Source organism: Prionailurus viverrinus, chromosome B1 (assembly GCF_022837055.1).
Source record: "Prionailurus viverrinus isolate Anna chromosome B1, UM_Priviv_1.0, whole genome shotgun sequence".
NCBI lineage: Eukaryota > Metazoa > Chordata > Mammalia > Carnivora > Felidae > Prionailurus > Prionailurus viverrinus.
Window position 1 is genome coordinate 105,893,085 of NC_062564.1, and position 27,430 is coordinate 105,920,514.

Below are 27,430 nucleotides of genomic sequence, written 5' to 3' on the forward strand. Positions count from 1 at the left end.
GTGGACTTTCACATCCTGATTTGAACTCTATTTCTATTAGGACCACAAGAACTGTGCTTTGTTTTCAATATCAATAAAGTAAAAATCGAATGTGTCTTTTTACGAAGTGCTTCATTGAAGTAAAAATGATAGAATTCATTCATTCTCTAGCTGGCAAGCAAACTAATTAAAAGATTATCATATATTCCTTAAGCCAGCAAGTCTTTAAATATATTTTAAATTACATTTTGATACTATAATCTTTATTTCCATATTACAAAAGTTAATGTGCTCACTAATCTAAAAAGTTGTGACAATAGACATTTCAGCTAATGTGAATTAGCAGTTCTGCTGAACTTGGAAAAGAAGGGGGCAAAGGCAAAGGACACTATTTGAAGAGTAATGATAATGCAGTCAAAAAGTACAATACTTGGCAAGATTTTATGTTTTCAGGATTAGAAACATTGTTCTACTACTACTAATTTTAATAACAATTGTCTATTACAGTGTTAAGTGTCATCTGATACTGGCAATGAGTTCTTTGATGAAAATTTCCACTAATTATTTTTTCATTAAAAATTAAGCCACCATAATTTATCAAAAATGTTAGCTCTAATTCTTTAATTGAAAGTATATACATATTGATGATTGTTTTGAGGCTTAAATGCAATGTTATTTTACTTATTAAATGGAATTTTGTCCAATTTTAAAAGCTGTACAATAGATACTTTATAGCAGATTAAAAAAAACTGTTTATTTTACTTATTTTGAGAGAAAGAGAGAGCACAGGCAGGAGAGGGGCAGAGAGAGAGAGGAGGACAGAGGATCTGAGCCTGACATGGGGCCTGAACTCTTGAAAGGTTAGATCTTGACCTGATTCGAAGTCAGACACTTAACCAACTAAGCCACCCAGGCACTTCTGTACAATAGATATTTCAAACTGTGTTGTAGGTCATTAACAAATGTTATAATTAATCCTTGCTTCAGATATGGGTATCATGCAAAAAAGAAAACACCCTTGTTTACATTTCATTTTAATACCTGAAGCAGCCAATATTTGAAAACTAAAAATATTTTCTAATCAGCCTCTAAAGCTGTATTTCCTGGTGGCTGTAATCATCAAATGCAAGTTTGCCTAAAGGATTTACTTGACCTTCCATAATAAGCTATTAGAGCTTTCAAAGCTAAATTAAAATGGACATCAAATTCCCTTGTGAGACAGAAGTGTCCAATTGTGCAAAAGGATAATAGATCAGATGTATTTGCTAAAACCCAATGAAAATAACAGGTATTTGGTTATAGATGGTGATAGAGAACACTCAGACAAAAGGGCTTTACATCATAGTCTCAGATTCTCTTAGTTGGAAACATACTTTAAATGTTTTCTAACTCCATCGTTCATTTGAATATTGAATTTTATCCATGAGCTCCAGTCTTGTCTGAATACCCACTTGCTCCCAGGCCAGTACATTGCTTCTCTGTATGTTCTTTCAGTTCCTTCACTGGGAGAAACACAAATGCTCATTTTTAAATTCAGAGCCTCTAAGCTGGTGGAGAAAAGCAGGATGCTACCCAGTTTAGAAATGCACTGTTAGCACAGGTTAAGCTTTTCCTTGTTTCATCTAGTGAGTTGGTAGTTGAGGCAAAACTTCCTCTAGAATGATTTCCATTGAATTAAAGCAGTCTTTCTATCTATAGATGACAAAAGAAACTCATTCACGTGGAAAGGTCCTCAGATTTAGTTGTCTCCTTTCCCAGCATTTTAGAAATTCTGCCTATCTTAGTTTAGGGGACCTCTGGGAACCTCAGGAAAAAGTTGCCCTATGAGTTCCACCTCTAGTTTTCAATTTCCTTTATGTTATCAGAATTATCAAATATTCTTTTGGATTACCAGACAGAAGGGAAATCTAGATTTACTCCTTCGAACTGGGTTGAGAGGCTAGTGAGAAAGCCTGGGCGGTTACAATTATATGCCATTTTAGAAGACCTGGATTTCTTGTCTTAATTCTACCCCCACGAAGCTTTATAATCCTGAGTGAATCACTGTATTTCTCTGATTTTCAGTTTCCTTTTCTATAAAGTGAGAATGAATATAATTACAATTCAGGATTGCTATAAGAATTAAAGGAAATAATATGGAATGTATAAAAAACGAAAACCCTTTTCTCATTACCTCTTTAAATTTAGCAGCAAAGCCCCTAATGCCTTGATGGGAAGTACAAGAGTTAACACATGTTTAGAAAATGTGTAGAATTCACATTAGCCAAATGTCATAGCAATTCAGAATAAGCTTTTAAACTTGAGGATTTTGGTTCCTCTCACCTGTCACTCTAAATGCCTCCCAGGAGCCTAGGCAAAAATTGAAGATGGCAGTTTTCTGATAGTGAATAGAATGATAATCAAAACAACAGCTGCCATCACTGTTTGTGAGGTGCCAATCACTGTTCTCAATTGCTTTACATATATATATTCTCTTTCTTGGGATTATGCCTGGGCGGGACTGTTCCTGGATTTGTCTTTTTTCTTATCTGTCCTTTGCTGACTCCCCCCCCCCAAAAAAATCCATGGGTCCTATAATTGATTAAATATTAAAGAACATATTTGGCTTTATTTCTGAAGATCCTTCATGACTGTTCTCTGCTGCTTTGAGGATCGTAATTTGGGTTGTCAACCTGTAATTAGGAAAGAAATTTTGAAGAAAATGTCCTTTGCTTGGCACTTGAGTGAGGAGGGTAAGAATGACCAAATTTCAGTTCTGAATTATTCAACTCATGATGCTTTTTAGTTGAGAATTCTAAAAAAAATGTATATAATCCCTGTGCATGTCTGTTCTCATTATATGTACTTTCAAGTATTTACACTTGTTTTAATACAAACATAACATTCAGTGATCCATCCATTCAAGTAATAATAGGATACTATTGTTTAGATACTATGTAGCTGCAGAGGAATATAGATAGCAGTTAATGTCATGTTCATCACATTTGCCTTGATAAACTAGTTTTTTGAAAGCTACCAAAAACAACAAACAACAAAAACCTTCCTGCTTACTTCTCCTTTTTAATCTTATACTAATACTTTCTTTTACTCTATGTATTTCTTCTTTCACCATTTCCTTTCTTTCTCCACAGATTAAAGAATAAAAGTAATTTTCTTCTTCACATCCTCTCATGCTGATTAATGTTGCTTATATCAGCAAGTCTTAGACTTTTGAAGATGATAGAATTAATGTTTGCTGCATCGAGATAGGATTTTTAGTGCTCTCCATTAAAAAGTGTGACAATGTTTACACACTCTTACATGCTGTTCGCTATTTCTGTTTATATTCTAGGGGGATAAAGGAGGCTCTTCATCTCACAAGAGTTTGCAAATTCTATCAGAACATTTTCACAATATCAATATGGAGGACACTGTTCTCATTTTCTTGACAAAATATCAGTGTATGCCCATCGTGCACTTGCAGCTGCGTATCTATTTTGGGCAGTCACTGAAGTTCAAAGACAAGTATGGGCTTCTAATGCTATCCATAAAGTGTTTGGCCTTCTATATCCTGAATAGAAAAATGTATTTTATAAATTCTTACTTTTTATTGTGCACCTTTAAGTAAGGTACCATGTGGATCAATTACCTGAACATCCTGGCTCCAGCAGTTTACATAGAATACGCTCTATGATAAGTGAGTGTCCGTACTCTGAAATTCTAAGTGGCCAAAAAGCTAACAGTTGTATGGTCAGGTGGCCGGCAAAGGGAGACATAACCCTTGACAACCACAATCTCTTATGTCATTTCAGGGTGAAATATGTTAAGAAATAGAACTATAATGTTTAAGAACATATAATGTTGGGAACTATACTGTTTAAGGACTATAATGATGAGAAAGGCATATATGTGGAAAAGCCTCAAAGTTGAGCAGTTGTATTTGAAATCAATCATTTCTAGTTATGGGGTTAGAACTTTAAATCTCTGGTAAAACATTTTCTGTTTGTCAAGGGAGCAATTATATTTTAAGTTTTTCAAAATCATATTTAAATTAACCAACATTGTGTATTTTAATTCATTTTACACACTGGGATAAGTCTACAATTAGTAGGATTTGCTTAGGAACATGATATGATGGTTTTAGAATTATTCTCAATATAAATAATTTATGAACTTTGTACTATCAGCTTTATGGTTTGGAAATAAAAAATGCTATAATAGATAAAAATATATTACATTTCAAATCCTTTTTGAATGATAATTTCTGTTGCCTTGATCATTTATGCTACAAATACTTATTGAGTACCTTCATGATATAGGAGCTGCCATGCCGTGATGAACTGAATATAGTTCCTACCCCAAGGCACTCCCTGCCCAAGGTGTGAGAATGCTGGGTAAATAGACAAATGCCTATCTGGAGTCCTCCATGTGTTTGTGTGCCATTAGTATTATTCACAGAAACAAACATGCTATATTGGGTTGTTAATCACTATATACCATCCCTGCTGCTTACAGCGCATTTTCTCATACACTGTACTTATTAGAACTTCTACTGTAAATTTCCCTGTCAGGAAGCAGAAAGTCTTCAGTAGAAAACAGTGTACCAGTCAAGTGAATGTTCCATCACTATAACATATATGTTTGCAATGTGTTTAAATGGTTTTCCTCCCATTTCCATTACCTTTCTGACTCAGTCTTCATTACCTAGTGCCCACATTATGGTCTCCTTACATGGTCTTTTCCCTCAGCCTCATTACACTCCAGTGCTTCCTGGCACGTAAATTTTATTCTTATTTCAGGTGTACCTAGAGTCCTGTTTCCACAAGTACATTTTCCTGGCCACTCCCAATGACACTTATTTCTCTGAACTGTGGGTTCTTATATCTGTACAGTTTAGTAGTAGGTTATGGAATATCTCATTTTGTTGGAAAATTGTTTTGTGTGCATATTTTGCCTTCCTGATATAGCAAGAAGCTCCTTCTGGACAGAGAGCCATGTCTTATGAACTCTGACTAAACTGTCTAGTAGGTAAGTCTTAGAGTGTCTTGTGAAGTTTTTCCTAAATTAGAACCCTCAAAGTATTAGGCATAGTACTGAGCATCCCACACAAATTCAAAAGTCACATACTGAAAGGCTAAAATACCAACTTGTTCTTATGTCAGTGTATACTAGCTCAATGTAATATTCAAAAGAGTTACTAAGGCAAATTTTTTGATTGAGAGTTACTTACTAAGGCAAATTTTTTGTTGAGAATCATTTGCTCCACCAAAGATGACTCATTATGGAAGAGGTGGGGTTGCATATGGCTCCACATATGAGGAAACCACCAAAACTCATCCACAGACCCCAGAAGATGGTCATCCCCTTCATCTTCTTCTTCAGTTCCTTTGGAGGAAAAAAGATTATTCAATTAATCCCAGTTGCAATGATTGTCTGCCTATCTATATAAATTACCTATTTATCCATCCATCCATCCATCCATCCATCCAATTATATACACACATATATGTACTTAGAAGACACCATTTATACTCTTTTTGATACATATAAGGCTTGAACATGAAATGTAGCAAAGGAAAACCTGTTACTTGGGGAACAACAAGAGACTGTGACAAAGCTCTTTTAAAAGTTTTTCAACATAAGACATAGGTATAAAATCACTGCAAAATGGAAATACACAACCATTCCCAAGGACATTAGAACTCTCTTATTGTATTTGTATTAACCTGTAGTTTGGAGGAAATGGAGGGATGAGTAGGAAATTGAATTAAGGGAATACGAGTAAAGAAATGAGTGGCAGAGCTCTAGCAGTAGGTCTTTCTGATATAGGTTGTGACATCATAGTCACAAAGGAATAATTCTATAATGTATTTGGGTTCCTCATTAGCTCTGAGAAGAAGCTACTCAGTATTTAATGAAAAATATGGCATAAACAAGGGGGAAAAAAGGAAATGTAGGAATTGTTATTGGGTAAATGAGAGAAAGCGGAAGGGAAGAAGGGAGAAAGGATGAAAGTGAAGGGAAGAGGCTGAGAAGTGATGAAGTCATAGTAAAACAAGCCAAGCTGGTCCTTGGCGGACTCATGTTTCTCATGCTTGACCTTTTTCTCAAGTTCCTGGAAGTAGACTTTCCATCAAGAAACTCATATTTCTGGGGCACATGGGTGGCTTAGTCAGTTAAGCATAAGACTGTTGATTTCAGCTCAGGTCAGGATCTCACAGGTTCGTGAGATCAGTCCCGCATCTCAGGCTCTGTGCTGACCCTGTGGAGCCTGCTTGGAATTCTCTCTACTTCTCTCTCTGTGTCTCCCCCACTTGCACACATGCTCTCTCTCTCTCAAAATAAATAAACATTAACAACAACAAAAAGAAACTCCTATTTCCTTGAGAGTCAGCCCTGTTGTTATTCCTCTGATTTCTTCCTTTTTAGTCATGTTTTATTTCCTCTATTTTCCCTGACCAGCAGTTTAGCTGAGTGTGGGAAATTCCACAGTTTTCTTGAGGGGGATGGGACTCTCTTTGTTTCTTCATCGAAGCATGACATGAGAGCACTTTAAGGTGCCTCACCACTTTCCCGGCATATCATAAGATGATATTAAGCATCACAAAGTTATGCAACCACACTGAAATTTCAGCCACAACACTGAATCTAATAAACTCCTAGAATATAGAATAGTAGGTTCTTCAAATGATGTCCTCTCTGTGTGGAGAAAATCTTCTCTCATATTTTCAAAAATTTCATTTTTCTGATATGATGGGTTTCCATGGTGCCTTGCAGGCTAAAGATTGAGGGTGCACTGCTGCTCTGACCCAGCCAACCAAGCCGGGTGCCTGTTACTACTGTTCTTCTATTCATTTTTGCAAGAGAAGGAAGGCAGAGTCCATTGGCAGGAAAAGAATCAGGTCCTATGATTTACTGGGCAAAGAAAGTGACTTACTAAAGATAAAGGTGTAGTATGAGGCTGCACACTCATTCTAATTAAAAAATTTTTTTAAAATTTATTTTTGAGAGAGAGAGAGAGAGAAAGTGGAAGAGAGAGAGAGAGAGAGAGACAGGGTGTGAGTGGGGGAGGGGCAGAGACAGAGGGAGACACAGAATCCAAAGCAGGCTCCAGGCTCTGAGCTGTCAGCACAGAGTCCGATGAGGGGCTCTAACTCATGGACTGCGAGATCATGACCTGAGCCGAAGTTGGACACTTGACTGACTGAGCCACCCAGGAGCCCCTTGTTCTAATTTATATAGGAAGAACAAATATTAGTAATGTAGGATGAATAGAATAACATAATACTTCAACAAGGACAGACTTCAGTTTCACTTTCATATGATTAAATACTTGCTAATATAAAGGAACTTTTTTTCTTTATATGTAAAGGGAACCTTTAAATTTAATGTTTTTGTTCCCTAATTTTTTCCCTCTTCATCGCACACCCATGTTACCATAATATAGTGAAACAAGGATAGCTTTTAGAGTCAGAGAAGTCTTTAGTTTATTTATAGGTTCCAATACATTTGAATTGTGTGATTGTAGGCAAGTCACATAACCCCTTAATGTCTGTATTTATATAGGTAAAAAGATGGATCGCAATACCTATTTTATTCTTTTTGAGAAGAAGTGGTACTATAATCCTGGCACCTATTGGATAATCTAACATGCCTTTTTCCTTTCTTTTTTAATTTCCTACTCTTGTTCTTCTTGTGTCTTTTTCAGGTCTCCTTGAGTTTCGTTTTATTTTTTTCACAATGATACTGCATTAGAGTGTGGGGGAAGGTGTCACCTGCATGTTATGTGGCAGATGCCAAGACCAAGGCATCATAATTAACTGACTGGCCTGATTAATGAGTCACCAGCTTCGGGTTTCTAAGTGATTATTTTACAGCTCGGGGAAGACTTCTAGAGAGGAATGCAAAGGAATGGGAATATGGAGTCAGGGTTTAGAATCTCTGATGACCCCAATCATTGCAGGGTTTTGAGTACTGCTACCTTTAGGTGATAAATATGGTGGCCCTGGTGAAGAAACATTTGTTACATGTGACTGGTGATGCTTAAATACATGTTTTGTTTGTTTGTTTCGTTTTTGTTTTTGTTTTTGGACACGAGGATGATGTCATATAGTTTCACCACAATTAAACATCTCTACTTACATCCAAGAGACTCTCCTCTTGCTTAGCATTTTGTATGTCCTCAGGATACCATATTAGCGAAGATTACAATCAGTTACTTATTGCAGTTTTACTGTCCCACACTGAAAAAAGGCATAAGTCTCTTGGGGTTTCCCAGTAATCAGTTTGTTCCTGGCTTCCACCTCCTCTGGATACAGTGAATGTGGGTAGAGGGAGATGAGATTTCCTAGATTATGAAAAGTCACTCCTCCTACTGCTTTAAATCTCTATTCCCTGTCCCCTGTAACTCCTATCTCTCCTGCACCTTTCTTGTCATCTCCCCTTTGCTCCTTTTTCTACCTGGACTTTACACAAAGTTTATTTATCAGGACAGTGGAAAAGTAGCTTTGGAAAGATAGCTCAGGCGTTTGTTGTTCTTTCCTGAATACCATGGTGAAATCTGCTATTGAAATATTTATACATTTGAATCATGCAGGTATTAGACAAATGATGTCTGCCTTTTGATAGATTTATATAAATTCATAGTAGGCATAAATATATGCCTTTCCCTTTTTCTTTATAACTCTTTCTTATCTGATTTCACTTAATCCTACTTTGGGTATATTTTATGTCAGAATTATATTGAGAATAAATGTCTATTGCTTATTACTTTAAACATTACGATAAAAAGCAGTTGAAACATAGCTGTGATGGGCTGTCCTGGGCTCTAGCCACCCTTTTATCTCCTGACTTTTGCCCACCTTTGTTAGAACTGGAGAAAGAGAGAACTAGAAGTCAAATTCCCCAACTTTAAGTGTCATTTCTTAAATTGTTACAAAACTATGCTGAAATCTAATAAAGTTAGTGCAAATCATTATTTATTTTGTATCTATTTAAATAACTTATCTTTCAGTATTTTATCTTCAATTTTTCCTGCCATGATATTTAAAATCATCATTGATTGAGACTCTACCTTTTGTCAAGCATTGTGTTAACTGTTTTTTTTATAAGCACCATCTCATTTAATTCTCACTACAACCTTATGAGGTAAGGGCTACTACTAACTCTATTCTTCAAATAAGGAAACTGATATTTGGAAAGGTGAAATAATTTGTCCCAAGTCACTGACAAGGTTGGTACAGAAGCCAGTTTCTTACATTTTTATTGTGACATTTTTATTGTGAGGTGTGGGAAGTGCTCAAGTAAGGAAAGAGGACAAATATTTCAGAAACAAAAAGGAAGGAGAGCAACTGCCTAGAGACATTCTTTAGCATTCAGCATTGGACAAAAAATTGAGTTGCCAGAAGTGTTGGTTTTTTTTTTTTTTTTAATTTCTGTTTTGGGAAAGAAAGCTTTTAATTATTCTTAGTATTTTAGAGTGATTTTCTTTCACAACACAACATGGTCAAATTTTGGTCTCTGACCTATAAATTCTTTTTGTTTTAACTTAGAAATTTATTTTATTTATTTATTTTTATAATTCATTGTCAAGTTAGTTAACATACAGTGTAGTTTTGGCTTCAGGGGTGGATTCCAGTGATCCATCACTTACCTACAACACCCAGTGCTCATCCCAACAAGTGCCCTCCTCAATGCCCATCATCCATTTTCCCTTCTCCCCCACCCCCCAACCCTGATCAACCCTCAGTTTGTTCTCTGTATAAGAGTCTCTTATGGTTTGCCTTCCTCTGTTTGTAACTTATTTTTCTTTCCCTTCCCCTATGGTCTTCTGTTAAGTTTCTCAAATTCCACATATGAGTGAAAACATATGGTATCTGTCTTTCTCTGACTGACTTATTTCACTTAGCATAATACCTTCCAGTTCTATCTATCTATCTATCTATCTATCTATATATCTATCTATCTCACATCTTCTAATCCGTTCATCATTTGATGGAAATTTGGGATTTTTCCATAATGGGCTCTAAATTCTAACCCAGATAAACAACTCCAAATTCAGAGCCCTTAACTATCATTTATTGACCAAATTTGGATTTTAGAAATAAGATCATCATTTACGAATTCGATATAATATTGCTCTTCACATTGTTAATTAATTCTGTAATATAGTTAGAATTTACCAAGACTGCTGGTTCTCCATGATCTGGGGAAATATACAAACCTAAAGTATCTATAGATAAGGGGAAGGAACCTTTTGCCATTCAGCTTCCTTTATCAAGAATTGCCAATTAAATATTAAAAATGCAATTTATCTAATGCATAAGACTTAGGCTCTGCCTGATCTAAGGTTAAGACTGTTTTTTGCACTTAACTAGCTGTATGACCTTAGGCCCCTCTAAGTTTCTATGTTCTTATCTAGAAACAGGGTAACATAATCTTTAACTCCTAGGATTCATTGAGAAGGCACATGAAAAGTGATTAGCTAAGTACCTAGAATGTGGTGCTGCTCACTAGAAGGGAACTATGATTTTATTTCCTTAATCTCTTTACTTCTCAAAAAATCCACAAATGCTTCGAAAACTAAATATATATCAAACAAGATGGAACCTCTTCCTGAAAGAAAGTCTTACTATTATGATAGTGCTATTTTTCTCCTTCCCTTTGAGATTGAATAAAATAGAATTTTTAATAGGATAAGGAATTACATATTTAGAAAGACAATATAATTCAATTAAACTTTACAATATCTAATTTTTGAAAGATTAGGAGTATTAAACTTTACATCTGTTCCCACTAAAAAATGACTTTATTGGTTTTAGATAAGCCTAGCTAAGTTGCGTGGAAGCTTTCATATCATATGCAGATAACAAGATCCCTTCAAGCCTTGGCCTTAGCTTTCTCCTGTGTTCTACTTTCTTTGGCTTAAGTAGTGGCCATTCTTACTGTGAGCTGTGGGAAATGCCCACGTAGGGGAAAAGGACAAATATTTCAGAAACAAAAAGGAAGGAGAGCAATGGCTAGAGTCAATCTTTCACATTCAGCATTAGGCAAAAAAATAAGTTGCCAGAAGTGTTTTCTTATTTCTATTTCTATTATGTTTGGGAAAGAAAGTTTCTAGTTATTCTTAATATTTAGAGTGAATTTCTTTCACAATGCAATGTGGTAAAATTTTATTCTCTGACCTTGTTTCATATAAATACTAATAGTTAAATGGGATTTTACTTTCAGTCAATCATTTGTTCATTAATTCATTTTCAGTAGTCATTGTTCTAGTTGCTGGTGTTACAACAGTGAAGACTTCATGGAGTGCTCATTTTAGTAAGGGAAGAGATGCAACAGATAAATAACTTAAAGACAAAGTACACCCACTCATGATAAAACTCTTAGCAATCTAGGAATAGAAGGAGCTCCTTTAGCTAATAAAGAGTGTCTACAAACTAGTCTGATGAAAGAATTCCCCTTGAGAATAGGGGAAAAAAAAACTACTGAAAGATTTCCCCTGATGTCAGGAATAAGACATGTGTCATCATCACCACTTTTACTTAATGTTGTACTGGAGAGCTAACCTAGTGCAATATAGGTAAGGAAAAAAATTCACAAGGCTCAGAAATGAGGAAGGACCGTTTTAGTATCCAAAATTTTATATGATTGTATAAATAGAAAATTTTAAAAAAGCCTACAAAGTACAGAATTAATAAGTGAACATAGCAAGGTTGCTGGATACAAGATCAGTACACAATTTAATTGTATTTTTACATACCATCAACAAAGAAATGCAAAATGAAATAAAAAACAAGACACCATTTGATATTGCATCAAAAAGCCCCACTAAGGAATGAATCTAAAAACAGTAAAAGTTTTATCAAGTGCAATTAAAGATGACCTAAAGGCATTCAAAGATTGGAAGACTCAACATTTAGGATGGCATTTCTACACAAATTAATAGATTTAATGCAATCTTAATAAAAACTCTACTAATTTCTTTGTGGACATTGGTAAGCTGATTCTAAAAAGTTATATGAAAATGCACAGGGCCAAGAATTTCCAAGGCAATCTTGAAGAAGATGAGCAAAACTAGGTATTAGTATTAAGTCTATTAGTATTAGTATTTATTAGCAGAAATTAGTATTAATTACAAAGGTACAGTAAACAAGATCGTGTGACGTACACAAATAGATCCAATGAACAGGAGAGTGTAGAGTCCACATATATGGTTATATATGACAATGATGACACTATGGTGGAGTGGGGAAAGGATGGTCACTTAATACTTGGTGCCAATTAGATATCTTTGTGGAAAAAAGAAGGTATCTTGACCTCTATCTCATACATACAAAAAAATCAACTCCAGATGGATTTCAGATTTGTAAGTTGTAAGAACATAGAAGCATATTTTTATGATTTTATAGTATGAAAAAATATCTTTAAAAAGACACAAAAAATCGACCATACAGAAACAAAAAGATGAACTAGGCTACATTAAGTATTTTTGGTCATCAAAAAACACCATTAGGAATGTGAAAAGAAACCTGAAAAATAGGAGAATGTATATTTGCAACATACGTAACTGACGAAGGGCTCATTAAGAATGTATAAAGAAGAAAAAGAAAAAAATAATACATAAAGAATTTCTACAAATCAACAAGAAAAAGCAAGTAACCTAACAGAAAAAAAATCTCAAATAATTCACAAAAGACGATCTCCAAATGGCCAATAAATATATGAAATAAGCTCAATGTTACTGCTCATGAAAAAAATGTACATTAAAACCATAAAATATCTCTATGTGCTCACCAGAAAGGCTAAACTTAAAAAGACGAACAATATCAAATGTTAGTGAGAATGTGGAGTAACAAGAAAACTCATACACTGTTGGGAATGAAAATCAGTACAACCATTTTGAAAACCTGTCATTTTTCTACTAAAGTTGGCCATAATTGTGCTATATAACTAAAAATTCTACCCCTAGTTGATAACCAACAGAAAAAAAAAATAGTTATGATCTCTGAAGGATAGGTACAAAAGTGTTCTTAACATGATTAGTCAAAAAAAGCCAAAAACTAGAAAAAAAAAAACCCAACATCTACATTGGAAAGGAATGGAATAAGGAAATTTTGATATATTCAAACAATGGAATGCTATAAAGCAATGAAAATGAAAGAATTACAACTATACACAATAATATCTGTAAAACCAGAATGATATTGAACAGGGACACCTGGGTGGCTCAGTCACTTAATAAAACAAGCTGGATACAGAAGGGCTGATACTGTATGATTCCTTCTACACACATCTCAAAGCCATGCAAAATAGTTTATGATATTAGAAGCCAGGATAGTGGTTTTCTTTGAGAGAGGCTAGTGACTGTGAGGAAGCACAAGGTAGGTGGGTGCGGGGATTCTGGTAGTATTCTCTCTCTTGATTTGCGCTGGTTTCTTAAAATTCATTGAGCACCACATTTACTACTTATTGCACTTTTATATATGTAAGTTATGCTTCAGTAGAAAAGGAAGGCCATTATATAATAACATGATGAATAAATGTTCAAACCATAAACATTTTGTAAAGGTTAAAAAATGCTATCTTAAGGGGGCGCCTGGGTGGCTCAGTTGGTTAAGCATCCAACTTTGGCTCAGGTTATAATCTCACAGTTCTTGGGTTTGAGCCCCACGTCGGACTCTGCGCTGGCACCTGAGAGCCTGGAGCCTGCTTCAGATTCTGTCTCCCCCTCTCTCTCTGCCCTTCCCCCACTCGCACTCTGTCTCTCTCAAAAATAAATCAATAAACATTAAGAAAATGATATGCTAAATTGAATTGAATAATATGAGGAACATAGAATAGGACAGAGACATGGAATGTAGGAAGATGTAAGAAAAGGTGTCACAAAATTTATTTATTTATATTTATTTATTTATTATTTTAAATTTATTTAATTAAATTCAAGCTAGTTAAAATACAGTGTAATATTGATTTCAGGAGTAGAACCCAGAGATTCATCACTAACATAGAACACCCAGTGCTCATCCCAACAAGTGCCCTCCTTAATGCCCATCATCCATTTAGCCCATTCCCTACCCCCCTCCCCTCCAGCATCCCTCAGTTTGTTCCCTGTATTTAAGAATCTGTTATGGTTTGCCTTCCTCTCTGTTTTTATCTTATTTTTAAATACAGTAGTCAGAGAGGCCGTTGAGAGTAATTAACCGCCTTTTTCTTACCTGTATGGTAAAATTTTCCTGAAAATCCAAGGTTGAACGTAAAATTTGTGATTTGTGCACGCAAAAGATTCTGAGTGTCAAGCAGGGCCTGAAATACATAATTAAAAAACAAAAATCGGGTTAGAAAATGTCATTGAGAAGTTTTAAAAGATATCTTCCTTTTGCATTCAAAGGGTAAAACTACTCCTTTATACATGAGAGAATTAAATGATGGAAAGTAGTGTCTTTACCAATTTACAACCAGAGAGATGCTTTCAAGATAACATAAACATATACACATATTTATCCTTCAGCTTGCAATAAATTAGCAAAAAGTGTCAGCTAGAAAAAGGAAGTTACATGAAAAGTTTATTCTGCATGTATTAAAGGAACTGTTATCTAGTACATAAAATATATCTCCTTTCATTTCTCAGGGACATAGATCACCAATTGTCAAAAGAAGGACACTCTTTAAGTGAAACTATGCAAGAACATATGTTGAAAGGAAACATTGTTATTTCTCGGATATGCCTTTGGTCTTCAAAATCCAAGACTTTTCAATCTTTAAGTCTTAGATTCCCACAAGGCAGTGATTGTTCTTCAAAAGAGGATATCATGATAAAGTAAATCTCTAATTCAGCCTTTCATTAAAAAACAAACAAACAAACAAACAAACAAACAGCCCTACTTTTGAAGGTAAAACTTTTTAAAACAGAGTTTTAATTATTACATCTTATAAAGTATTTACCATGCTACGAATTAAAAAAAAAAATTTAAGGCTATTTATATTGAGAGAGATAGAGACAGTGTGAGCAGGGGAGGAGCAGAGAGAGAGGGAGAGAAGGAAAATCCCAAGCAGGCTCTGAACTGTCAGGACAGAGCCCGATGTGGGACTCAAACTCATGAAATCATGAGATCATGACCTGAACTGAAACCGAGAATTGGATGCTTAACTGACTGAACCACTCAGGCACCCTCATGCTATGAATTTTTAATGGACTTCTTTTCTTTCTGCTCCTTCTTTTCTTCCTCATTATTTAAATTCCTATTCTTATATTTCTTTTCTCCCTGCCACCCTCCCTACACAGACAACTAGGCAGAAAGTAACACTATAGACTAGATTTGTGAAAGATCTTAGTTAATAACTTTTTTTACACACGAGGAAACTGAGGAGAAATGAGTTGCCCATTTTCACAGGTAAAATTAGTGGTAAATTGTAGACTAAGGATATAGATTGCCTGATTCCATATTAGGTACCCCTCTTCCCACTTTCCATAGTTACAACTGGGTCCACAATAAAATCTTATTTTAGCAGCATAGCTGACACCTGGAAGCCTTGCCCCATCATGTTCAAGGTCTCGGTCTTTATTGGGGAGCTAAATAGATACACCTTTTATTCAGAGATTATCCCTTATCTGTGGACATAAGTGATTCTCCTTATTGTGTAGAAACAGAGGAAGAGGACTTCTGAATCTCTATTTAAATTCGTCTGGCCAATGGTAATTTTCCAAAATTTAGGTATCCAAGTCTTCTTTTTCTATCACTGCTGTGTTTACATGAACAATTTACTTTGACTGAACAACTGAACCATAAAATATGTGGGTCCTGAGGGCACTCAAAGATAGAAGACATGTTTGTTTGTGGATTTCCACACCTAAGTATAGAAACAAAGGGTTAATGATGGCAATGTCATTAGGGACAGGTTAGATTCTGTCATTGCAAGGCCTGGGCATGGGTTGGGCAGGGAAAGGAGAATTTGGCCAGCTCAGCAGTGACAAAATGAGTAATGGGACACAGAATCTTATTGTGTAAAGGGGTGGGGAGTGGTGCTGCCTGGATGTAGGGTGTGAGACTTTCTCATTCTGTCCTTATGGAAGGAACATAAGGTATAGAATAGGAAGGTATGGATTTATTTATTTATTTATTTATTTATTCACTTATTTAAAGTTTATTTATATATTTTGAGAGAGAGAGGGCACGAACTGTGAGATCATGACCTGAGCTGAAACCAAGAGTTGGACACTTAACTGACTGAGCCACCCAGGTGCCCCGGAAGGTATGGATTTAAATACCAGCTCAGGGACTTATCGTGAAGTCATGTAAGACTTGGGAGTCAGATTCCCTCAGCTGAAATTCTGGATCTGTCTCTATTCAGTATTGGGCATGCTGTTAACATTTTTAGACCTCAGACTCATCACATGTAAAGTATGAATAATAATAATTACCTCAAAGCACAGTTGTGAGGGTTACATGCTTTTATGCTCTTGACATAGTTACTGGCATATAATAGGTGGTCAACAATGATTAGTTCCTGCTCCTGTCTTATTGCTGCTGCTACTATCAGTACTATTAATAAGATTGTTGTTATTGTTAGTGATGTTAGACAATTTATATTCTCTGAAATTTTCTCTTCATTTGTTAGAGTGGAGATAATTATCTAACTCACAAAGTTGTGATGAGGATTCTAAAAGGGATAATATATGTAGGAGTGCTTGATAAGCTTTTTAAAAAAGTGGCCTAAAGTATTAGGTGTTGATATAGTTATCAGCAATTATATATTTTATGTATATCATTATATGTTACTAATAATTATGTCATATATTTGTCTCATTACTTAAAAGTTGTTTTCCTCATTTCTCATTTTATTTGTCTTCAGTCTCCTCTAGGCTTCCCTCTTCCCTTCTTTTTCATTTCTTCTCCCCATTTGAATATTCTAGCTAGCTCTTATTATTGTTCCTTCCCGTTAGATCTTTTATCCATCTTACTTACTTCATTTTACTCACTTTATTCAATGGTTAAAGTATAGATTTGAAATCCATTTTAAAATAATTTCTTATGTGTTCAATGCTTTAACCTTAAAGTTGGAAGTTTTTTTTTTTGTCTCTTTGAAAAAGTCCTCAGCTAACCTTGAGCTTTGCTATATGACCCTTGATTGCCTTTTAAAACTAATCTTTACAATACTTGATAAGAAAGTAAACAAACAAACAAACCTAGCTTGTTCTCTGGCCTTTGAAGCTAAATAATGTACCTGTGAACTAACCTCTAAATCAACTAGAATACGTTGATTCAAATTATTGAACTAGCCATGATTATGCAGATTTGAGTTGGCATTTTACACATTTATCTGACATTCTAGAAACAAACACTAAAACACATAAAAGATATACTGAAACAGACAGTAGATACTACCATTATGCCTATATCTGGGGAAGAGGGAAATTTATTTCTAGAGGATATTTTATATACTTAAGATAAGCCATAATATTTCTTATCTCTTATACTATTGTTTTTAGAAGCCAGATTTGGGGGGGGGGGTATATGAAAACAATGTTATATGTTCATCCACTATTCCATCTTTTCAAAATAGGCTTCTGAAGTGCTAGAAGCTAGAACACCCAGCAATGTTCTTAGATTATATTCTTTTCATTGAACTCTTCATTGCTAGAATGATTTTATTCAGCATTAGTCTTTTTAAAACTGAGCTAGTCTATTATTACTATGAACAAAGTATTATAAAAATATAAATGATTTTTTGCTTTATTCTCTATGTGCAACATGTCAAAAATGCTGTGATAATATCTAAAAGTATAATCATGATAAGCCAAATCAGTGTTCTCATATCAAATTCAGAAAACCAAATGCATTTGGGCAGGCAAACCCTCTCATGTGTAGAGTATGTTGGTCACGGAGGAGGTAAAGAATCACAACCACCTGCAGAGGTACCATTCAGTGGTCTCCTCCAATCCAAGAACCCTAGGAAAAGATTTCTATTGTCAGAAATAGTCTGATTATTGAAAAATGGTACTTGTATTTTTAACTGTTCCAAACTTTGTATATAATTAGCAAGGTAATTTACAATTCCAGGCATCAGTAATTACTTTTAAAATAACACATTACTAACCTTACACCTAAAGGAGCTAGAAAAAGAACAGCAAATAAAGCCTATGCCAGCAGAAGAAGGGAAATAACAAAGATTAGAGCAGAAATGAACGATATATAAACAACAACAACAACAACAACAAAACCAGTAGAGGGGTGCCTTGGTGGCTCTGTTGGTTAAGCATCTGGCTTTGGCTAAGGTCATGACCTTGCAGTTTGTGAGTTTGAGCCCCACATTGGGCTCTGCGCTGACAAATCTCAGAGCCTGCAGCCTGCTTCAGATTCTGTGTCTCCTTCTCTCTCTCTCTGTCCCTCCCCTGCTCACACTTTGTCTCTCTCTCTCTCTCAAAAATGAATAAACTTCAAACAAACAAACAGTAGAACAGATCAACAAAACTAAGACCTGGTTCTTGGAAAGATTTAACAAAATTGATAAACCCCTAGCCAGACTTATCAAAAAGAAAGGGAAAGGACCCAAACAGATAAAATCACAAATGAAAAAGAGATCACAACCAACACCATAGAAATACAAACAATTATAAGACAATACTATGAAATATTATATGCCAACAAAACTGGGAAATCTGGAAGAAATGGACAAATTCCTAGAAACATACACGCTACCAAGACTGAAACAGGAAGAAATAGAACATTTGACAGACCCATTATCAGCAAAGAAATTGACTCAGTAATCAAAAATCTCCCAACAAATCTGTGCCAAAAGGTTTCCCAGGGGAATTCTACCAGACATTTAAACAAGAGTTAATACCTATTCTCAAACTGTTCAAAAAAATAGAAATGGAAGGAAAGCTTCCAAACTCATTCTATGAGGCCAGCATTACCTTGATTCCAAAACCAGACAAAGACCCCTCTAAAAAGGAGAATTATAGGCCAATATCCCTGATGAGCCTGGATGCAAAAATTCTCAAAAAGATACTAGCAAATTGAATCCACTAGTACATTAAGAATTATTCACCATGATCAAGTGAGATTTATTCCTGGGCTGCAGGGCTGGCTCAGTATTCACAAATCAATGTGATATACCACATTACTAAAAGAAAGGATAAGAATAATATGATCTTATCAATAGATGAAGAAAAAGCATTTGACAAAATACAGCATCGTTTCTTGATAAAAATCCTCAAGAAAGTAGGGATAGAAGGAATATACCTCAACATCATAAAGGCCATATATGAAAAACTCACAAATAACATCATACTCAACGGGGGGAAACTGAAAGCTTTCCCCCTAAGGTGAGGAACATGACAGGGATGTCCATTCTCATCACTGTTATTGAACATAATACTGGAAGTACTAGCCACAGCAATCAGACAACAAAAATAAATAAAAGGCATACAAATTGGGAAAAATGAAGTAAAACTCTCACTCTTCACAGATGACATGATATTTTTATGTGGGAAACCCAAAAGAGTCCAACAGAAAACTGCTAGAACTGATACGTGAATTCAGCAAAGTTGCAAGATATAAAATCAATGTACAGATCGGTTGCATTTCTAGACACCAATAATGAAGCAGCAGAAAGAGATATCAAGAAATCGATCCCATTTACAATTGCACCCAAAACTGGGAGAGACCAAGGAATAAACCTCACCAAAGAGGTATGCTGAAAACTATAGAAAGCTTAATGAAAGAAATTGAAGAAGACACAAAGAAATAGAAAAGCATGCCATGTTCATGGATTGGAAGAACAAATATCGTTAAAATGTCGATAGTACCCAAAGCAGTCTACACATTCAGTGCAATCCCTATCAAAATAACACCAGCATTCTTCATAGAGCTAGAACAAACAATTCTAAAATTTGTATGGAACCACGAAAGACCCCGAATAGCCGAGGTAATGTTTAAAAGGAAATCCAAAGATGGAGGCATCACAATTCCAGACTTCAAGCTGTATTACAAAGCTGTAATCATCAAACAAAAGGGTACTGGCACAAAACTAGAGCCAGAGATCAATGGAACAGAATAGAGAACCCAGAAATGGACTCACGAATGTATGGCCAACTAATCTTCAACAAAGCAGGAAAGAATATCCAATGGGAAAGAGTCTTCACAAATGGTATTGGCAAAACGGGACAACAACGTGCAGAAGAATGAACCTGAACCACTTTCTTACACCATACACAAAAATGTATTCAAAATGGATGGAAGACCTAAATGTAAGACAGAAAACCATCAAAAATCCTAGAAGAGAACAGAAGCAGTAACTTCTTTGATATTGGCCTTAGCAACTTCTTTCTAGACATGTATCCTGAGGCAAGCAAAACAAACACAAAAATAAACTATTGGGACTACATCAAAACAAAAAGCTTCTGCACAGTGAAAGAAATAATCAACAAAACTAAAAGGCAACTTTTGGAATGATAGAAGATATTTGCAAATGACATTAATGATAAAGGGTTAGTATTCAAAATATATAAAGAACTGATACAACTCAACACCCAAAAAACAAATAATCCAATTAAAAATGGGGAGAAGACATGAACAGACATTTCCAAAGATGACGTACATATAGCCAACAAACATGAAAAGATTTTCAACAACACCACTTATCATTAGGGAAATGCAAAACAAAACTACAATAAAATATCACCTCACACCTCTCAGAATCGCTAAAATCAACAACACAAGAAACAACGGGTGTTGGTGAGGATGTGGAGAAAGGGGAACCCTCTTGCACTGTTAGTGGAAATGCAAACTAGTGTAGCCACTCTGGAAAACAGTGTGCAGGCTCCTTAAAAAGTTAAAATGGATGATTTTAAACTATGATTTAACTATGATCCAGCAATTATACTACTAAAAGAATACAAAAATACTAATTCAAAGCGATACATGTGGCCCCAGTGTTTACAGCAGGAGCATTATCTACAATTGTATCCACAATAGCCAAATTGTGGAAACAGCCCAAATGTCCACTGACTGAGGAATAGATAAAAATGAGGTGGTATACCTCACGCCAGTCAGAGTGGCTAAAATGAACAAATCAGGAGACTATAGATGCTGGCAAGGATGTGGAGAAACAGGAACCCTCTTGCACTGTTGGGGGGAATGCAAACTGGTGCAGCCGCTCTGGAAAACAGTGTGGAGGTTCCTCAAAAAATTAAATAGATCTACCCTATGACCCAGCAATAGCACTGCTAGGAATTTACCCAAGGGATACAGGAGGGCTGATGCATGGGGGCACTTGCACCCCAATGTTTATAGCAGCACTCTCAACAATAGCCAAATTATGGAAAGAGCCTAAATGTCCATCAGCTGATGAATGGATAAAGAAATTGTGGTTTATATACACAATGGGAATACTACTTGGCAATGAGAAAGAATGAAATATGGCCTTTTGTAGCAACGTGGATGGAACTGGAGAGTGTTATGCTAAGTGAAATAAGTCAGTCAGAGAAAGACAGATACCATATGTTTTCACTCTTATGTGGATCCTGAGAAACTTAACAGAAGACCATGAGGGAGGGGAAGAAAAAAAAAAGTTAGAGAGAGAGGCAGCCAAAACATAAGAGACCCTTAAAAACTGAGAATAAACTGAGCGTTGATGGGGGGTGAGAGGAAGGGGAGGGTGGGTGATAGGTATTGAGGAGGGCACCTGTTGGGATGAGCACTGGGTGTTGTATGGAAACCAATTTGACAATAAATTTCATATTTAAAAAAAATGAGGTGGTATAGGAGCACTTGGGTGGCTTAGTAGGCTAAGTGACTCTTGGTTTCATTGCAGGTCATGATCTCACATTTTGCAATTTTGAGACCCACATTGGGCTCTGTGCTGACAATGTGGAGCCTGCTTGGGATTCTCTCTCTCCTTCTCTCTCTGCCCCTCCCCCACTTGCTCTGTCTCTCTGCCAAAAATAAATAAATAAACTTAAAAAAAATTAAAAATGAGGTGGTATATATGTAAATGGAATATTACTCAGCCACAAAATATAAGAATGAAATCTTGCCATTTTCAATGACATGGATGTAGCTAGAGAGTATTATGCTAAGTGAAATAAGTCAGTCAGAGAAAGACAAATGCCATATGATCTTACTCACATGTGGAATTTAAGAAACAAAACAAGCAAAGGAAAAGAGAGAGAGAGAGAGAATTCAAGATACAGACTCTTAACTGTAGAGAACAAAGTGATGGTTACCAGAGAGGAGGTTGTTGGGGATTAAAGAGTGCACTTATCATGATGAGCACTGAGCAATGTACAGAAGTGTTGAGTCACTATATTGTACACCTGAAACTAATATAACACTATATGTTAATTATACTGGCATTGAAATTTTTAAAAATTTAATTAAAAAAAAAAGAAAAGCAAATATGGTACTTAAGGGATTTCCAACATACCTCTGCAACAATTAGTGGAAATCTAATTTACTATGAAATAATAGTAAGTGGGTTGACATGCCTCAGTCCCCTCATATGGCATCCTAGAGCTATGCTTCCTTTTCTGCTTTGCTGCTAAAAGCAAGTATTTTAAATTATTAAGGCATCACAATTATGTTTTTTACAACTCATAAAAAACTTTTTCTCTATAACTGAATGTGTGAGATATAGCTTACATTTTCCTAAAGATACCATATTGTAAGAAACTGAACTACTTAAAAAAAAAATTTAATGTTTGTTTTTGAGAGAGGGAGAGAGAGGCAGAGTTTGAGCAGGAGTGGGGCACAGAGAGGGAGACCCAGAATCTGAAGCAGGTTCCAGGCTCCGAGCTGTCAGCAAAGAGCCCGAGGCCAGACTCAAACTCACAAACCATGAGATTGTGACCTGAGCTGAAGTTGGGCACTTAACCGACTGAGCCACCCAGGTGCCCCTAAACTGAACTACTTTTTATGATAATTTCCTTTTTTAAGTACATTAATATTTTGACTACTTTAGTATATCAACCATAAACTGAATAGAATATGCATAACAATTTCAAGTGAACACTCAGTGAGAATAGCACATACTTAATCGTTCTTTATTTTCCCACTCACATATCATTATTTGCCACTTTTGTGTCAACAAATGTTCTAGCAAAACCATCTCTCATCTGTATAAATTAGAGGTTATGTATAATGTATGCTCTGTAAGTATGTAACAGAAATAATTTAAGATTACTATGTAACTATTTTCTCCTTGACTTTCACACAAACCTTTGTTCTTAATCTGTTCCGGCAATACAAACAATAAAATACCTGAACATTGAGTGGGAGAATGAAGAATTCACTCAGAAAGGAATACAAAGCCTTGTAAAAGTTACTGTGATATAGCTACTTGCATCATCTTCCTCTTTTGCTTAAAATCCTCAGTGCTGATTAGACATCCCTGAAAGTACTAAGGTCCAATTTGAAAATACCATTTAAAATTTTAGGCATATGCCTGATTTAGGATAAGGTTCAGAGGAAGGGAGAAATGATTCCATCCACAGAGCTAAAACTCCACCTCCATGTGCTAGGAAAGGTTTTAGGGCCGTATATCCATTTTCCCATGTGATCTTTATACCTAGCCCATGAGCAGTATATTGTTGTCACTATTTCCCAGAGAAGGAAACTGATCTGAGAGGTTCAAAAACTTGTCCAGACTTGTGCAGTAGTCAAATGGCAGGGTCAGACTCCTACCGCATTCTGATTCCAAACTTGCTGTTCATTAATCATGCCCATGTTCGTGAGGCCACACTCAAGGTCTAAACATTCAGCATATGGTGGCCATGACTTAATGTAATGTCAGTAATAAGCAGGATAATCTTTAAAACACCTGACTATAATTAGCAAATTCCCAGCTGAAAGTTCCGTATCCATTTTCCCAAATGTGATGAGGCTCATGTAAAATGTAGAAAACACACTCCCACCTTTGGTATTTATATTTTAAGTTAGCAGGATATAGTTTCCCCCTTTTTGTGTGTAGACTTCAAATTTAGAAAATAGTCAACTAAACACTGAATGATTGATTTACCATTAGGAATGTTACTGTCAGGTAGTACAGCTCTAGGTTTACCGGTTCCTTGTCAAGAGAGTTTATATACTGTTACAAGTGGCCAAATCTTATGTACTCCACTGGCCTACCCAACATGCCTGCATCTCCTTCTGATTTCCAACCTCAATGTCACTTCATAGGCAGGTCAAGTAATGTAGTTGGCCCTGGCTTTATTGCTCATTGTTTTCCTCTAAAGCGGTCTTCCCTCTAATTGTACAAGATGCCTTCACTCTAATATTATGCCTAGCTAACTGTTTTCAGCAAATTTCAGTGTTTTTCTGGTCTGGGAACAGGTCTTCTATAGAAAGCCTTTCTAGTTCTATACCTGGTAAGGAGACCAAGGTGCCAGCTATGGCATTAAAGCCTTTCAGCATCCACTGTCCAGCTCCACACAGGGTGCACTGAGTGACTGTTCTTTAATATGCATGCCAGTAGATAAACATTCCTAGTTTGGCTGGGTATTCACTGACCAATCTAGTCTTCCCATCCCCCTCATACCTTTAGGATTTGGAAACTAAGAGTGACAATTAGTTCGTTAAAGTGGATTTTGTCACCTTATTTCCTTCTAGTGGATTTTGTCACCAGTGGCTGTGTATGCCAGTGGTAAGAGTGTTCAGTGTTAGTATCCTTGTTCTTTCTATGGACAACAGAAGCAGTGAGCTTTGCAATCCAAATCCTTGTTTGAATCACTTCTTCAACACTTAATTGTGACTAGGGGAAAGTCACTGTATGTAAATCATGTCTATTGTGTCTGAAATGGGAATAATGATCTTTTACATTATATACCTGTGATGCCTGAGTGTGAATGTTTGTGTGTAGATAGATACATAGATAGATACAAGATCTTGCAATTAGCTGCCCAATTGTTCTCATTTACTTTATGAGATACAGATACATTGTATATATTTATATTTAGGAAATGTTTGATTAGGAAAATGTTAACTCTAAAAATTCTGTGCTGAAACACTATCTGTGCCTGCTGCTAAAAAACCACACTCAGCACTTAAATTTCTTCCCCAGTTTTAATTTGGCTCACCCACTCCTTCAGTTACCTTATGAAAGAGGAAACAGGTCAAAATATTATCTGTGAAGCACAGATAAGAAACACAAAATTAGCAAATGTTCCCTCAAAGAATGTCACATTGTAATGAATACTAACATGAATCTCCATATAAAACGTTTTTGCAGTTATTTTTAAACTTCGTCTCATTGATTCACTTTAATTGATATATTCATTCTGTTAAGGGAAGTTGGAGAAAATCCAAAGATATATAAAAGCTCCCATTTTGCTTAGTTCTCAGAGCTCAATTTCTTTAAATTATCTCTTCTTGGCCTTCAACTAGATCTTTTAATGCCTGCACGTGTTTTTGGCTTTGTAGAATGAAGCCTCAAAAAACTAAGTTAGTGGGGTAGCATATAGATTCAAGATTTGAAAGAATCATTTTGAAAATAGTCAAATTTTCATGTTAAACTATATTCATTGTGCCATTCTCTTGTAATTTTAACTGAATATTATGTTCTCTTTTAATACTTTCATGAACATCTTCAAATTTGCTGGAAAGTTGTTTTGTTTGCCAAAGAATAAACAGAATTATTCTTATCTTCTTATCTCCTGCAGAAATGGCTACTTCATTGGTATATAAATATGTATTGGTACACAGAGCAGTATTTATATTAGACAAAAAATATAAACAACCAAAACATACAAAAGTAAGATGAAATGGTTAAATAAATTATAAGGTACCAATCTGATGCAGTATTCTGCACCCATTAACAAATTTGGTTTTGGGAAGTTAATGTGACCAGAGAAAGCTCAGAATGTACTATTAGATGACAAAAGCAAAATTAAAAACTCTGTATTTTTAGTAATAATAGGTACAGTTCTAATTTTTGCCTCATGGCTCTAATCTCACTTACCTATATATCTATATATCTGTCTATACTTAGGTATATGTAGTTATTGGTAAAATTAGGAAAGAATTCATCATAATATTAATTTGCCTTAAAAGGTGGATTTATTAGTGATTTTAATTTTTTTAACTAGAAAAAGTAATGTGTTATTTTATTTATTTTTTATTTATTTAAATTCAAGTTACTTAACATACAGCATAGTATTGGTTTCAGGAGTAGAATTTAGTGACTCATCACTTTCATGTCCCAGTGCTCATCCCAACAAGTGCCCTCCTTAACGCCCATCTCCCATTTAACCCATCCCTCCACCCACCGCTTCTCCAGCCACCCTGAGTTTGTTCTCTGTATTTGAGAGTCTTTCATGGTTTGCCTCCCTCTCTCTTTTTATCTTATTTTTCCTTCCCTTCCTCTATGTTCATCTGTTTTGTTTCTTAAATTCCACATATGAGTGAAATCATATATTTGTCTTTCCCTGACCTATTTCACTTAGTATAATACCCTCTATTTTCATCCACAATGTTGCAAATGGTAAGATCTCATTCTTTTTGAGCCAAGTAAAATTCCACTGTGTGTGTGTGTGTGTGTGTGTGTGTGTGTGTGTGTGTGTACATACACACCACATCCTTTTTATCCATTCATCAGTCAAGGGACATTTGGGCTCCTTCCATAATTTGGCTATTGCTGATAGCATTAGGGTGCATGTGCCCTTCCGAGTCATCATTTTTGTATCTTCTGGATAAATACCTAGTAGTGCAATTGATGGGTCATAGAGTAGTTCTATTTTTAATTTTTTCAGGACCCTCTACACTGTTTTCCAGAGTGGCTGCACCAGTTTGCATTCCCACCAACAGTGCAAGAGGGTTCCTGTTTCTCCACATCCACACCAGCATCTGTTGTTGCCTGCCTTGTTAATTTTAGCCACTCTGACCAGCGTGAGGTGGTATTTCAGTGTGATTTTGATTTGTATTTCCCTGATGATGAGTGATGTTGACCATCTTTTCATGTGTCAGTTAGCCATCTGGATGTCTTTGGAAAAGTGTCTATTCAGGTCTTCTGCCCCTTTCTTCACTGGATTATTTGTCATTTTTGGGTGTTGAATTTGGTAATTTCTTTACAGATTTTTGGATACTAACCCTTTATCTGATACGTGATTTGAAAATATCTTCTCCCATTCTAAAAGTTGCCTTTTAGTTTTGTTGATTGTTTCCTTTGCTGTGCAGAAGCTTTTTATCTTGATGAGGTCCCAATAGTTCATTTTTGTTTTTGTTTCCCTTGCCTCCAGAGGCATGTCTAGTAAGAAGCTGCTGCAACCAAAGTCAAAGAGGTTGGTGCCTGTTTCCTCCTCTAGGATTTTGATGGTTTTCTGTCTTACATTTAGGTCTTCCATCCATTTTGAATACATTTTTGTGTATGGTGTAAGAAAGTGGTCCAGGTTCATTCTTCTGCACGTTGTTGTCCCGTTTTGCCAATACCATTTGTGAAGACTCTTTCCCATTGGATATTCTTTCCTGCTTTGTTGAAG

The 27,430-nt window shown here is 35.7% G+C and overlaps 1 protein-coding gene across 3 annotated transcripts in view; it reads right to left on the bottom strand.

The window, feature by feature from the left end:
* Positions 1–27,430, bottom strand: part of LOC125163600 (bifunctional heparan sulfate N-deacetylase/N-sulfotransferase 3) — a 192,256-nt gene that overhangs the window by 115,784 nt on the left and 49,042 nt on the right. For all 3 annotated transcript variants that reach the window (XM_047855588.1, XM_047855589.1, XM_047855590.1), the window contains exons 3-4: positions 14,175–14,262; positions 5,189–5,343 (exon numbers count right to left, since the gene is read on the bottom strand). In XM_047855588.1, the coding sequence (XP_047711544.1) occupies positions 5,189–5,343; positions 14,175–14,262 (243 nt within the window). The remainder of the gene's footprint in view (positions 1–5,188; positions 5,344–14,174; positions 14,263–27,430) is intronic.